Source organism: Cetorhinus maximus, chromosome 12, assembly GCF_964194155.1.
Source record: "Cetorhinus maximus chromosome 12, sCetMax3.hap1.1, whole genome shotgun sequence".
NCBI classification, from domain to species: Eukaryota; Metazoa; Chordata; class Chondrichthyes; order Lamniformes; family Cetorhinidae; genus Cetorhinus; species Cetorhinus maximus.
Window position 1 is genome coordinate 90180146 of NC_135890.1, and position 15466 is coordinate 90195611.

Sequence of the window (15466 nt, forward strand, 5' to 3'; positions counted from 1 at the left end):
CGTGCCTCAAGTGTTGCCTCCTCTGCTACATTAAAATATAAAATGTTTATGAATTGTTCTATCTCAGGCAATTTGTATTTGAATTTCAACTTGCTACCTCATGAGGAAAAGGTCGATCCTTTACAAACTTTCCACACATTGCATATGCACTGAGGATACTGCAATGTGGAAGATTACACCTTATTGAATAGAGAAGTTAATTATCTGCCACAGTTATCTGATAAGGATGGAAAGCTAGATATGGGAAAGCGATAGAGGTACTGAGCTGCCAGTCACAGTACGTTATGCAAATGTATCAATAGGTCTCCAAAAATTTTTTCTTCAGAATTACGATAACAATTTGAAAGTCAATGCTTTTTTTCGCCTTAGTGATCAAATTTGGACATCTCTGCACACACGGAATAATGCTGATCTCGTTCACCTCGGAATAGCTGTTCTTTATTTATTCATGTGATAGATTTAAACCTGCTTTTTGCTGCCAATTAGTGAAAAGGTTCATGGATATCTTGGAGATGAATCATAGCTTGCCCACCGGGAATGCTATGAATAGTTACATCCCAGCTGTCTGAACTCTAAACTCTGGAATTACCTCTCTAAATCTTTCTTGAAAAGCTACGACCCCTACGCTCGTGAGGTACCTTGGGACGTTTTACCACATTAGAATCACGTAAATTGTTTCCTTGTAACATAGACCTTACACCTCCTGCATCTTTTTCGACGTTAGTACTTGGTGGGCAGGGGTGGGGAGAAAAGGGTGTAGGTTGTCCGTATTCTTAATTCGAGAAGAACTCACTACCGACTTTTATAAATTGCCTCAGAAATTCATCATATCCCTTTTCAAACCTGGACTTTAGACTGCACTAAATTGCAATGTCTGGTGACAAGGCTAAGCAGAAAGTGACACATTTCTGTAGGGGGCCCCGCACTGCTCGACTTCAGTGCGTTCAGTAAGGTTATTGAGACCAGATTCCAGTTATATGGCCAATTTTGTCTCTCTCTATATATGTATATATGCACACTTCAAATTATTTTGCTTTCATTCTGTATCTGGAATGTTAACCTTTTCGCTCTTCAGGCCTTCTCTGCCTTTAGGCTGTTACTTTCCAATTACTTTACAAGGAGCTGAAAGTAACAGCCAAAGGGCAGAGAAGGCCTGAAGAGCGAAAAGGTTAACATTTCAGATACAGAATGAAAGCAAAGTACTACAGATGCTGGAAATCTGAAATAAAATACTGGAAAAAAAAACTTAGCAGGTCTAGCAACATCTGTGGAGAGAAACTGATGTAACGTTTTGAGTTCAATATGGCTTGGTTTTGAAGTCATTTATTTTTATTTTAGATACAGACCCGCTGCTGAGCCTGCTCTGTATTTCTAGCCCCTTTTTCATTTCAGATATAAAAAGTCCATGCAGTTGTTGGTAAGCCAAGTAAGCAATGATCTTTATTAAACGGGTGAGTTGCCTGTAGTGGCACAGCTGGCACTAACAGCTTGCCCAAATTGTGAATTAACTGCTTTATATCATGATTCTGGATATGATCATTGGTAACAGTGCAATTGTAATGGGCAAAGAGGGGAAAAAAAGATTTGACAGGCTCCTACTGTTGACCACTAGCAAGAGAATCCTTTTGTGGACCACACTGATCTTCTGTAATGCACCCTCACCTCAGTCAAAGTAGCTTGGCAAATTAGTTCCAACAACATCACACAATCTTCAGAAGAGGAGATGGGTATTGGCTTGTATTCAAAAAGCACTTTCTTAAAAATTGCATCTGAATTTAAATAATTAACTGATTGAGATTCAGTGCCTTCTGATCAGTATTTTATGAATACTAATCCATTACTAGTGAATGGTGTCCAGCCTAAAATCTTCAAGGTGTGATTATGGTACTGGACCAATAACCCATGGGTCCTGGAATCAAATCTCATCAGTGGCAATTTGTGAAACTGTGAGCTGGCACGAGACAAAATGTTCATGAAAGCCGCCATGAAACTCTGTTTCTTTCTCCACAGATACTGCCAGACCTGCTGAGTTTTTCCAGCATTTTCTGCTAATAACTATTGCTTTGCAAATGTTGGCTACATCCAAAGAAAAAGGGGCTTGGAATCCAGATATTTGAAAAGCTCCACTCCACTTGGAATTGTGCCATTAGATGAACAATGGCAAAGATGATTATTAGTACAGTAAGGCTGCTTATCTTGTAGAATGTTGTTCTTGATTCTTTGAATAAAATCATCCAGTACAAATTTCACACCATCAACTGGGACAATCATGGAAAATGCCCCTTTAAGAATTTTAATGAAACTTTGTAAAAATCCTTGACTGACACATTCATTCTTCCCTGAAGTAGCAAATTGATTGCACAATAAAAGACAAATAAAATTGTTGCCCTAAAACAAAGCATATTCAGATGGAATAAAACCTGAAAATGCTGGAAATATTCAGCAGGTCAGGCAGCATCTGTGGAGAGAGAGAAACAAAATTAATGCTTCTGATCAATGATCTTTCATCAGAACTGGGCAAGTTAGAGATGTAATAGGTTTTGGGCAAGAGGTGGGTAGGTGGGACAAGTCCAAAAGGAAGGTCTGTGTTAGGTTGGATCAAACACAAGGCAGCAAATAGAAAGCAATGAAGGTGAACTGGGTAAAAAAGACAAATGGAAATCCTGTCAGAGAAGAGAGCAGAACTTCTGTGGCGACGAATTAGACACTAATACAACATCTCTGATGAAAGGTCATCGACCTGAAATGTTAACTCTGTTTCTCCCTCCAGATACTGCCTGATCGGATGAGCACTTCCAACATTTTCTGTTTTTATTTCAGATTTCCAGCATCTGCAGTATTCTGCTTTTTGAATCCCATCTGGTGTATGTTGGCAATTGATGGATAACCAAGCATCCTCAAATTTTGATCTTACACACATGGTCCAGCGATACCCTTCAGTGAAGGATCAATAAAAATAGATAACATAGGATTACATAGGGTATAGGGCACTGATTCAGGGCATTCAGCCCAGCCAATCTGTGCCAGTGTTTATGCTCCGCTCAAACCTCCTTATAAGAATACAAATACCAAAAGAAACAAAGTTCATACATCTCACACAAGCCTTGGGGAGAATTCTGGAAAACAGCTGGAACAGTGGAAAATTTAGTGCATGTTTAACTGCTAACCCATAGTCCAAACTGAACAAAAAAATAGCAAAATGCTGTAACATTTATTGATCCAGAGTGCAAGATGTACTCTCTTTTGGATACACTGGCACTGGTGTAATGTGTTTAAGTGTCACACTGGCTGCAACACAAACCTGTTCATTAACAGAAGAATTATCCAGCTTGAGCTTGAACATACTGTTCCACTGATGTTTACTGAAGCTAGAGTTCCAAGTGTTTCAGGCAACTACTGGCTGCTGAATGTCTGTCATAGTCCATTAGCTCCTGAGACTAGATTATTCTAGCCCCATGATTATTTCACTTGAACCTAAGCCAGCTTCAGACAGAATACAGACAGATCTTGATTGAATGCTATTGATGATATTGACTAGACACCTAACTTATCAAAGTATAAACTGTCAAACTCCATTAAAACATATTTTGAGCAAAATCTCTTGCCTACAATGTTCACAGTAATAATATTTGTGTTATGTAGGTAGGTTTGACAGACCTTCGACATGTATAATATTAAATGTGCAAAAGGTGCCCTTAACCTTCCCATTGAGAAAAATGAGTAATCATTTTAATCTCACTTGATTCCAAGTAATTTCACTGATAGACAACAACATATGGTGCAGGTGGACTCTACTGATATAGAATTCTAGCTGCTTTTATTCTTTCCATGTAAGCATTACCAGCTGGTGCATAGCCCTTTGCTTTAGCGTTTCTTTGTTTGCAAGATTTAAGATCCCCAAAATACATTACTAACACTAAGAAAGTAGCACTTTTCCAAATAGCTTTTTTTGTCTGGAGTTCCATTATAAATTCCCATGTCCACATTTATAATGAGGGTAGCCTGTATAAAGTGGTCATGCTGTTATTACAGCCTCTTTCCCTTGGATGCTGCAGCACCTCATGTTTTGCATCACGTAGCTTCTCAATCTGATTTGCAGAGTAACTTCTAGGCTCCAACCAACTCAATACTTCTGCTTCCTAAATGGCCATGAAATTTTCTATTTAACTGTAAACAAAAATTTAAAACGGGGGTTGAAATACATCAGCACGGCTGGTCGAATTATTATTTGCCCCTAGCTTCACCTGAAGAGACTCTTCATTCCAAAGTACAAAGCTACAGGAGATTAATCGTTATATTTCAGTTTGAGAGTAATTCTGAGTTGATTATCAATGCCTATTAAGTTCTGCTGAAAAACTACCTAAACTCATGATTAAGCCGAAAGTCCATCACCTTGGGATTAACTCGCATCGAGGCTATAGGGATAAAAGGACAATTTATTCTAACTCAACATGACACCTCATCGCCCATCCAAATTTTTTCCTAACATGAAGCATTGCTAGATAACTTGGGTACCATTGGCAGGGTACAGACCTTCTCAATGTAAAGAGCTGGCAAAGTGACATTAATATTTCCTAATGTTAAATCATCAGGCCATTAAGGTCTGATGGCCACTTCATATTTCACCGACTTTATTCAAATATCACAACTCAAGCACAGACAACATTCTCTGTAGTCGATCAGCATCCTTCAAAAGTAATGTACAATTTGCTAATTAGCACCAGATATAGAAAACTTAAGAAACTTAAAAAAAAAGTTTAAGTTTCAAATAATGTTCCAATCAGGTTAACATCAACCACACATGGCATAACGTCTGACATTCTGGTTACACTTGTAAAGTTTCCTGATGGGTGGTCTGCTGACCTGCAACTGAGCAAGCCGGACAAGTCACAGGAAGGTGCAACATGTACCCAATGTTATGGTACCTGTAGTATAACAATTGACTTTAATCTGGCCTTTTATTTGGTTTGACTGTTAGCCAAAGGCGGCTGAGGTGGTGGTTTGGCAGCTCGCCTTACATTCAACCTGCTGTGTCTGCCTACATGGCTTGTCATGGTCAAGAGGGTGCACAGCGGCAGGTCCATCAGGTTACTCGGATTGAAGAAGAGTAGCCTTACTGGGAGTGAAATTTTCTCTTGTTCATTAATTTATTACAAAAATCAAAGACTTCAAAAAATCCCTTTACTTGGCAGATTATTAGCTGCAAAAATACATTTGCTAAGAAATCCTGCCTTACGCTTTAATTTGTGCGGATTTTTGTTTCCATCATGTCAAAGTGGAACACCAGGTACATCAAATTTCATCAAGTACACAACAATGCTGATGCAAGATTGCATTCAAAATGAAACTTTGGTAAAAGTGATTATTTTGTAAAAATTAACACCACAAATGGTGCTCAGTCAGACACTTATAATTACCCTCTCATTCAAAAATCAGCTTCATACAAGTTAACACAGGAATATTTTAAGTAAGGCTGATGATAAACATATATGGCTTAATCTGATTTAAAATAATTTTCTTTTAATCTGGTAAATGTTCTTAGGTTTTCATTTCCATTGCACCATTACTGGTAGAAACTTCCACAGATTGGGATGCCCCATGTGCATAAGCTTGCTGAAAGGGGATTTGCTCCATTGAAATGCTGGAACTTGGTCCCATGTCGGGCCACTCACTGCAATCATCTGGTAGGTCTTATGTAACTCAAACGAAGTAACCTAGATATTAACATAAGACACAGATCATCAAATGAGTTGACCCTAGCTTTAGAAAGCTTTGGTCACAATACTGGGTCCACAGAGAGGAACCGCTAATTAGAAATGGTTTGATTATCTCAAAGAAAGGACAGCATATTTGTGGAATACAAGTGCTGTTAAGTAAATAAATACTTTCATGTCAGACAACAAATTACGTTTGGTGTATATCAATTGCCGTTAGACAAAATGTAGTGACAAACAACCAGTTAAATCTGTTACCTTTGTTGAAAGAGAAATTCGTTACAGATTTAAAATAATTGCAAAAGAAGCAATGGAGACACGAGGAAAAAACTTTTTCATGCAGCAAGTGGTTGGGATCTGGAATGCTCTATCTTGAGAGTGTGGTGGAGGCAGGTTAAATCAAGGTATTTAGGAGAGAATTGAATTATTACCTGAGGAGGAAGAATGTGCAGGGTTATGGGATGAAGGTCGGGGAGTGGCACAAGGTAAATTGCTCCTTTGGAGAGCCAGCGCAGACACAATGGACTGAACAGCCTCTTTCTGTGCTGTAACAATTCTGTGATTCTGTGAGGAATGTTAACCATGGAATCTCATGGTCCAGCATTGGACAATACATAGAATCTTTGAATAGTGCCATGGGATCTTCAATGCCTTCATCGGCAAGCAGATGGAACAGTATATAAAGGAAAGGACCTCAGACAATGTGACAATCTCTCGACACAGTACAAGAGTTTCAGGCTCAATTGTACACTCAGGTCATGTTGCCCAATTCAAATTCACAACTTTCTGACCCAGAGGTGAGAGTGCTACCAAGTGGGTCAAGCTTGTACTGCACATCAGTGGTAGAGGTGGCATCATTAATGGAGGAGGTAACAATACTATTACTAACAGGTTATTTCTTCGGGAGTTCCTCTATTAATTGTTAATTGGTTAATTGTTAAAATATTTTTCTTAACAAGAGCTCCTTTGTGAATGATACAAGTATCCATTTTAGGAAAGGAGTTAACATTAGAATGTCTTATCTAAGTTTTCAGGTGTTATTCACCATTTTTGCAAGATATCGGGCAACATTAGATTGTAAGCCCAAGTGTCCAATCTAGTGCGTGGAGGGGGAGAAAGATGAGAAAGTGAAAAATTACTTAAAAATACAAACGTAAACAGAATTAAAATAATTTTTGCTCTGAATTGAAATTTCTCTGTGCAGAGATAAAGGAAAGAAAACTGAAACAATAGACATTACTGGAATTATACAACAGGCCAGTCAGTAACTGAATAAAAAAGACAAAATATTTCAAGGGGAACCCATCATCAGAATTCCTGCTCTTCTTATGAATGGTCCCAACCAAAGTTTTATTTGATCTTTTCTCATTCAGATGCTACTGTATATTTCCAACATTTGCTGTTCCCCGAACTTCCCCATTCAATTCTTTGTGCTGCACAATACAATCAGAGAAAATCTCACCTTCATGTCTGTACCTCCATGTGAACGCAGTCCTAATGCTGAAAATGGGTAAGTTCCATTGGCTGGATTGAGGTCAGATCTAGCAGAGATTGAATTTTCACCATTGCGTTTAGGATTACACTGCTCACATTCGGACAGAGGGTCGTTCTTAAAGTTATTATACCTGACAAATTAAAAATAATTACAGTAAGTTAACGTGAAAATTGAAAACGAGCTATAGATCAAAATTATACTTAATATTTGAAAGTTAGTAGTACAATACATTATGTAAAATCATAGAGTTTGAAAGATCTAAGCAAGCAATAGACTTCCAACTGGAGGCTGCAAATTGAGGATTCAACTGTTACCTGAACTTTTTTTTAAACTGAGAAATCTAAATGAAGATCAAAGATTCAAAGTGTAGGCCACAGCACAGTTCCTACATTGTAGCAGTAACTACACTTCAAAAGTACTTTATTGGCTATAAAGCACTTTGCAACATTTGAGGTTATAAAAATACTTGCATTTATATGGTGCCTTTATTTCTTTAAAAGATTGGGGGAGAAGACTAGGTGAAACCTAGAAGCAATAATTAGATTACTTATGTTTAAAAGTTTGTAGATTAAAAAAGCGAAGAGTGAAGGAAGCAAAATGCCAAAGTTTTGAGATCCTGTAAAAATTAAGTGTTGGAAAAGATGTGCTTAGCCTGGTTTTTAACACAGTGAAGAGCCAGGGAGAAGCAGAGTGTGTAGAATAGCATATATGGAAACCTTCTTCCCTTGTTGTAAAGGAGTATAGTACTGTCTATATATCCTGATGAGAAAAGAGAGAAAACAGGAGCCTGGAGGAATATATTAACAAATAGTTTCTTTGAATCTTCCCACTTATCCATCTTCTCCACAATTGTTAAACCTCAGTCAAGGAAACACAACACATCATATTCAGACTAACCTCCACTCTCTCTGCAGAGATACAGAGTAAATGTATGCAATGACCTGCTTAATAGAATTTTTAAAAATTTTCATTTACAAGGTGCAGGCATCATTGACATGGCCAGCATTTATTGCCCATTGCTAATTTTTCTTGACATGGTGGTAATGAACAACAGCCAGGATTTTCCATTCGTTGGGCGGGGCTCGGCGGGCGGGGATGGTCGTGGAGCCGACCACCGCATGCGATCTCACGCGGGGTGGACCAATTAAGGCCTGCCCTGCGTGGATTGCGAACGGTACAGCGCTACCAATGGAGCTGCCTCAGGGAGATTGGAGCGCTTTTTACAAAAATAAAGACATGAAAAATTTAATGAAACATGTCCCCTCATGTGACTCTATCACATGAGCTGAGACATGTTTTTATTTTGAAAATAGCGGTTTCATTTAATTAGTATTACCTTTAGGAAACCTCATCCCGCTCATGGATGAGGTTTCCTAAAAAACGTAAAGGCTGCTTGGCCTTTTCGCCTGCCCGCCAACCATAAGATTGGACGGGCAGCGTAAAATGCAACTTAATTACCAAGTTATTGGCCTTAATAGGTCTTTCAATTATCGGCGGGCGCCCAGCTGACTCCGGTGTGCACCCGCCGAATGAAATAGCATGCGAGTTTGCGATGATGTCGGGACGTACGCCTGATGTCATTGCACATCATTTTACATTCCGATGTGTCAGGCATGTGGCCACCCGCCGAATGTAAAATTCTGCCCCACTTCTTTAAACTGCTGCAGACTGTGTGGTGAAGGTACTCCCATCGTACTATTAGGTAGGGAATTCCAGGATTTTAATCTAAAAGCATTGCATTCTGCAAAGACAGTCAAGAGTGCTTATTATTTGCCTGAAATAATTATTTCTTCCTTCTAACAAGCATTCGTGACTAAATCTTACATTTTCTGAAAATAAACATGGTTTCATTTTTGACTTAGAAGAGAAAGGTGTTGGACTCAATCTCATTGACATGAAGTCAATAATAAAGCTTGAAAATTAGAAGGCTTAATTATGGCTCATTAAGGTGATGCTGTTTTGAAGTTGATATCCTACGAGTTGAGAGTTAAACAAACCAAACAGGACTGAGAAATTTGTCTAGTTTTTATGTCCACATCCCCATTTCAGTAAATCTCACCACTCAGCAAGGTAGATAGATGATTAAAGTAATTGTATATGCCTCAACAATTTGTCAGTGCCACTTTTCTAACTGCCCTTACTTTTTATTCTGAACTGGGGGGAAAAGCAAAACACAAGGGTTACAGTGCCCTTTAGTGGTCATTAAGATGGATCAAGAATTTTATTGTTACCACTACAATAGCATGGGTCTCAAATACAAACACCCAAACAGGAGTAAATAATAGTAAGAATTAATGATGGGAGAACAGGAACTGGTTGAATAAAAAAGTTCTGTTTTAAAATTTAGCATTCTCGAAGTAGAATCCTGTTAAATTGAGAAGTAATTTTCATATAAATGATTACATAGATTACATTTAATTTACAGCATAGAAACAGGCCATTTGGCCCAACTGGTCAATGCTGGTATTTATGCTCCACACAGACATCCTCCCACTTTACTTCATTTCACTATCAGCATAACCTTTGATTCTGTTCTCCCTCGTAGATTTATCATTTCTCTTGGGTATAGCTATGCTATTTTCCTCAACTATCCCATTTGACAGTAAGTTCAACATGCTAACAACAGTCTGCGTAAAGAAATTTCTCCTGAATTTCCTACACTTTATTATTGACGATCTTATAATTATGGTCGCTAGTTTTGATTTCTCCCACAAGTAATGAATTTTATGTGACACAATTTCAATCTCCGAATGAAAAACGCCATCTCTCTATTAGTCTCACAGGTTTGGCTTGCATACTTTTTCAAATTAAAAATTCAATCAGTTCCCATTTGATGGCTTTATCTAAACATGTAGTTTTTGGATTCAAGAAACTAATGAGGTATGTGTGTCTGGCATCAATATAAGCTCTGAATTTCATAATTTCATATTATGTAATAGATTTGCCATCTGAGTATATTATTGCATGATAACATAATGAGGATGGTGACAAATGGAAATGAACAGAAGATTTTTTTTGGAATCTTATGAACCTTATAAACAGCAAGGCCTATTTTCACAGTAAAGTGTTTAATATTGTGGATAAATGCAAGAAAAACTGGATTGAGGTTTGATTTATAAAAGCTGATTTTAGACCAAGGACAGCAGTATTTTAAAGTGTGTCTTTCAAGAGTCAGTTTCAATACATTAGTCTAAAATATTACATAGAATCTAGTACTTCAGGTGGAACGATCTTGTTTAATTTCTTATAAATGCCCCAAATTGTACTCATTTTGCTGTTTAGTGTTATCTGTTGCAAGCAAATGAACCAGCATCCAGGATTTAAAAGTCAAAATACAGTGAGGTTTATCCAAGTCCTTTATATTATTGTAATGTACCGGTAAAACTGGCAGAACTTTAGGGTGATTCGTACTATGTTTACTAGTTTAAAGGATCAACACAATGTAGGGGCATCATCGTAGCTGATACAGCTCCATGTACCTCATTAATTTAATCATCGAGTCCATGTCTTGAACCAAAGTCTGATTTCGACGGAATATCTGAGCTCGAGGTGTCTTATTATAACTGAACCAATCTCCGTACTCCTTAACCAAAACTTGTTTCCCACTGGCATTAAAGATCTCTTCAAAATACCTACAGAAATGAAAGGCTTGATTAGTATGAATTTGAGTTAATTCATCAAAATTTATAAAGTTTTGGTTTCATTAATGCATGTTTTGGTCAAAATATTTACTTATACAACTTTTCCCCACTTTTTGCTGCTCTAAGAATTACAGTGAGAGAGAGAGCAGTGTCTCATATCTCTGCCATCGCTGCTCTGAACTGACCAGAGCAACTGATCAGAGCGTGCTGCAGCAGTAGAGGCTACAAGGGAAAGGAATCACTGGTAAGTAGTGGGTAAGGTATTTACTACTTTAATCGCTTATAGTTTAAGGTCTTTTTGTGGTTTACAGTTTGTATATTCTACAGTAACGAGGATCAGGAAAGAACGGCTCTAGAGTAATTGATTTAAAAGGTTTAATTTAAAGGGATAAGTCATGGCAGGAGCGCTCAAAGCTGTGGTGTGCTCCTCGTGCTCCACGTGGGAAGCCGGGGACATTTCCAGTGCCCGGGACCAGCATGTATGCAAGAAGTGTGTCCAGCTGCAGCTCCTGGAAGCTCAGGTATCAGAGCTGGAACGGTGGCTGGGGACACTGTGGAGCATCCGCGAGTCTGAGAGCATCGTGGATAGTACGTTTAGAGAGGTGGTCACACTGAAGATGAAGGGACTTGAGGAAGGAAGGGAATGGGTGACCACCAGGCAGTCCAAGAGAAACAGGCAGGTAGTTCAGGAGTCCCCTGGGGTCCCGCTCGTAAATCGGTATTCCATTTTGGAGGCTGATGAGGGCGCTGGTTCCTCCAGGGAGTGCAGACAGAGCCAAGCTTCTGGCACCACAAGCAGCCAATCTGTACAGGAAAGGAGGAAGAGCAATAGTAATAGGGGATTCTATAGTCAGGGGAACAGATAGGCACTACTGTGGCCATCAACGTGACTCCAGGATGGTGTGTTGCCTCCCTGGTGCCAAGGTCCGGGATGTCACTGAACGGCTGCAGGGCATCCTGAAGGGGGAGGCTGATAAGGCAGAGGTCATGGTACATATTGGTACCAATGACATAGGTAGAAAGAGGGATGAGGTCTTGCATCAAGAATTCAGGGAGTTAGGCAGTAGACCTCTTGGGTTGTAACTTCTGGATTATTCCCAGTGCCACGTGCTAGTGAGCTCAGAAATAAGAGAATAGCACAGATGAATACGTGGCTTAACAGTTGGTATAGGAGGGAGGGCTTTAGATTCCTGGATCACTGGGACCGTTTCTGGGGAAGGTGGGACATGTACAAGCGGGACGGTCTACATCTGAACCAGAGTAGGACTAACATCCTTGCGGGCAGGTTTGCTAGTGCTGTTGGGAGGAGTTTTAACTAATTCAGCAGGGGGAGGGGACACAGAATGTTAGCTGAATAGGGACACATCATAATACAATAAAACAATCAAGTCAGAGGGAGTACAGCTGCATTAAGCTTCAAGGGAGTAAGGCAAGGCTGGATGGCCTCTATTTTAATGCCAGGAGTATTACAGGTAAAATGGATGAGTTAAAGGTGAGGATTGACACATGGAATTGTGATATAGTAGCCATCACTAAGACGTGGTTGAGGGAAGGGCACGATTGGCAGCTCAACATTCCAGGATATAGAATCTTCAGGCGGGACAGGGGAGGGGGTAAAAGAGGAGGAGGCGTTGCATTATTAGTTAAGGAGTCAGTTACTGCAGTAAGGAGAGATGATATCTTGGAGGGGGCATCGAATGAAGCTTTGTGGGTAGAGCTTAGGAATAAAAAAGGGGCAGCCACATTTTTAGGTGTTTATTATAGACGCCCAGATAGACTGCGGGAAATTGAGGAGCAAATATGTGCACAATTTGTGGAGGTGTGTAAAAACAATAACAATAGGGTAATTATATCAGGTGATTTCAACTTTCCCAACATTAATTGGGATAGACATAGTGTTAAGGGCTTGGATGGAGTGGATTTCTTGACGTGTGTTCGGGAGAACTTTTTAGGTCAATATGTAGAGGTGCAGTACTGGACCTAATTCTGGGGAATGAAGCCAGACAGGTGGCTGAGATGGTGGTGGGCGAGCAGTTTAGCGATAGCAACCACAACGTGGTACAGTTTAAGTTTGTTATGGACAAAGAAATCAACAGTTTGCAAAAAAATGTTTTGGATTGGGGGAGAGTGGATTTTAGTAAAATAAGGCAGGATCTGGCCAAGGTAGACTGGGAACAGTTACTTGTGGGGAAATCTACAGAGGAACAGTGGGGGGTGTTCAAAAAGGAAATGGGGAGGGTACAGGCTCAACGTGTTCCCTCTAGGGTGATAGGAAGGAGTAACAAGCCCAGAGAACCATGAATGACCAGAGGTATTCAGGTTACGATGAGAAGGAAAAGAGAGGCTTTTAGCAGGTACAAGGGAAGCAAATCAGCAGAGGCATTAGTGGAGTACAGAAAGTGCAGGGTGAAGCTTAAGAAAGCAATTAGGAGAGCAAAAAGGGGATATGAGAAAGCTCTGGCTGGTAAAAGTAGGGAAAATCCCAAGATATTCTATATCAATGGGAAGAGGATAACCAGGGAAAGAGTAGGGCCCAAAAGGGACCAAGGGGGAAATCTATGGGTGGAGCCAGAGGACATCGCTAGAGTGTTGAATGAATACTTCACATCCGTCTTCACCCAAGAGAATGAGGATGACGGTCTGAAAGTCGGGGAGAGAGACTGCGAGGTACTTGAGGAAATTGATATAGGGAGTGACAAGGTATTGGAGGTGTTGGCAGGCTTAAAAGTGGACAAATCTCCAGGTCCAGATGATTTGTGTCCCAGACTGCTGAGGGAGGCAAGGGAGGAGATCGCAGGGCTCTGACCCAAATTTTTAATTCCTCTCTGGCCACGGGGGAGCTGCCAGAGGTCTGGAGAACAGCTAATGTAGTTCTGCTATTTAAGAAGGGTTGTAGAGATAAGCAAGGGAACTTCAGGCCAGTGAGTCTCACGTCAGTGGTAGGGAAACTATTGGAGAAAGTTCTGAAGGAAAGTATCTATCTCCACTTGGAGAGGCAAGGTTTGATCAGGGATAGTCAGCATGGCTTTGTCAGAGGGAGGTCATGCCTAACAAATTTGATTGAATTTTTTGAGGAGGTGACCAGGTGTGTAGATGAGGGTAGTGCAGTTGATGCAGTTTATATGGATTTCAGTAAAGCCTTTGACAAGGTCCCACATGGGAGACTTATAAAGGCGGCAAATGCACATGGGATACAGGGTAATTTGATAAGGTGGATTCAAAATTGGCTTAGTTGTAGGAGGCAGAGGGTGATGACAGAAGGATGCGTTAGTGACTGGAAGATAGTGTCCAGTGGTGTACCACAGGGATCTGTGCTCGGTCCCCTATTATTTATTATTTATATAAACGATATAGATGACTATGTGGGGGGTAGGATTAGTAAGTTTGCGGATGACACAAAGATTGGCCGGGTAGTTAACAGTGAGGTTGAGTGTCTTGGGCTACAGGAAGATATAGATGGTATGGTCAAATGGGTAGATAAGTGGCAGATGGAATTTAACCATGAAAAGTGTGAGGTGATACACTTTGGAAGGAATAATTTGACAAGGAAGTATTCAATGAACGGCATGACACTAGGAAGTTCTGAGGAACAAAGGGACATTGGCGTGTGTGTCCACAGATCTCTGAAGGCGGAGGGGCGTTAGTGGGGTGGTGAAAAAGGCATATGGGACACTTGCCTTTATCAATCGAGGCATAGATTACAAAAATAGGGAAGTCATGTTTGAGTTGTACAGAACCTTAGTGAGGCCACAGCTGGAGCCCTGTGTGCAGTTCTGGTCGCCACATCATAGGAAGAATGTGATTGCACTGGAGGGGGTGCAGAGGAGATTCACCAGGATGTTGCCTGGGATGAAACATTTAAGTTATGAAGAGAGGTTGGATAGACTTGGGTTGTTTTCATTGGAGCAGAGAAGACTGAGGGGCGACCTGATCGAGGTGTACAAGATTATGAGGGGCATGGACTGGGTGGATAGGGAGCAGCTGTTCCCCTTAGTTGAAGGGTCAATCACAAGGGGACATAAGTTCAAGGTGAGGGGCAGGAGGTTTAGGGGGGATGTGAGGAAAAACTTTTTTACCCAGAGGGTGGTGATGGTCTGGAATGCACTGCCTGGGAGGGTGGTGGAGGCAGGTTGCCTCACATCCTTTAAAACGTACCTGGATGAGCACTTGGCATGTCATAACATTCAAGGCTATGGGCCAAGTGCTGGTAAATGGGATTAGGTAGGTCGGGTGTTTCTCATGTGTCGGTGCAGACTCGATAGGCCGAAGGGCCTCTTCTGCACTGTGATTCTGTGAACAGGCCAGGGACAGTATTACCTTAGATTTTCCCTTGATGTGGTGAGGGGAATGTTTACCACTAAAGGCACATCCAAATCAATGTGGGAAAGATTGCAACTTCAGGGTAGTGAGGAATTTGTTTCTACAAGCTACTATTCAATACATTGTGCCAACTTTCCTCTTGGAAAGTCTCAGTTAAACAACTCGCAAGACATTAAGAAAATTCCTATGAGGTGCAAAATGTCAATGTAAATATAACCAGATTATTTTGATACAAATAATTGTGGCAAGAAAATTAGTGATGGGAGTATTTGATCCAGTTACATCTAATCTATGTA

General features: G+C 40.3%; 1 protein-coding gene across 1 annotated transcript in view; it reads right to left on the minus strand.

Moving 5' to 3' along the window:
• Positions 1 to 4614: 4614 nt before the first annotated feature.
• The window catches only part of plbd2 (phospholipase B domain containing 2), a 45294-nt gene continuing 34442 nt past the window's right edge, over positions 4615 to 15466 (minus strand). The window contains exons 10-12 of the mRNA XM_078554058.1: positions 10689 to 10841; positions 7177 to 7339; positions 4615 to 5714 (exon numbers count right to left, since the gene is read on the minus strand). Coding sequence (XP_078410184.1) covers positions 5547 to 5714; positions 7177 to 7339; positions 10689 to 10841 — 484 coding nt within the window. The 3' untranslated portion in view covers positions 4615 to 5546. The remainder of the gene's footprint in view (positions 5715 to 7176; positions 7340 to 10688; positions 10842 to 15466) is intronic.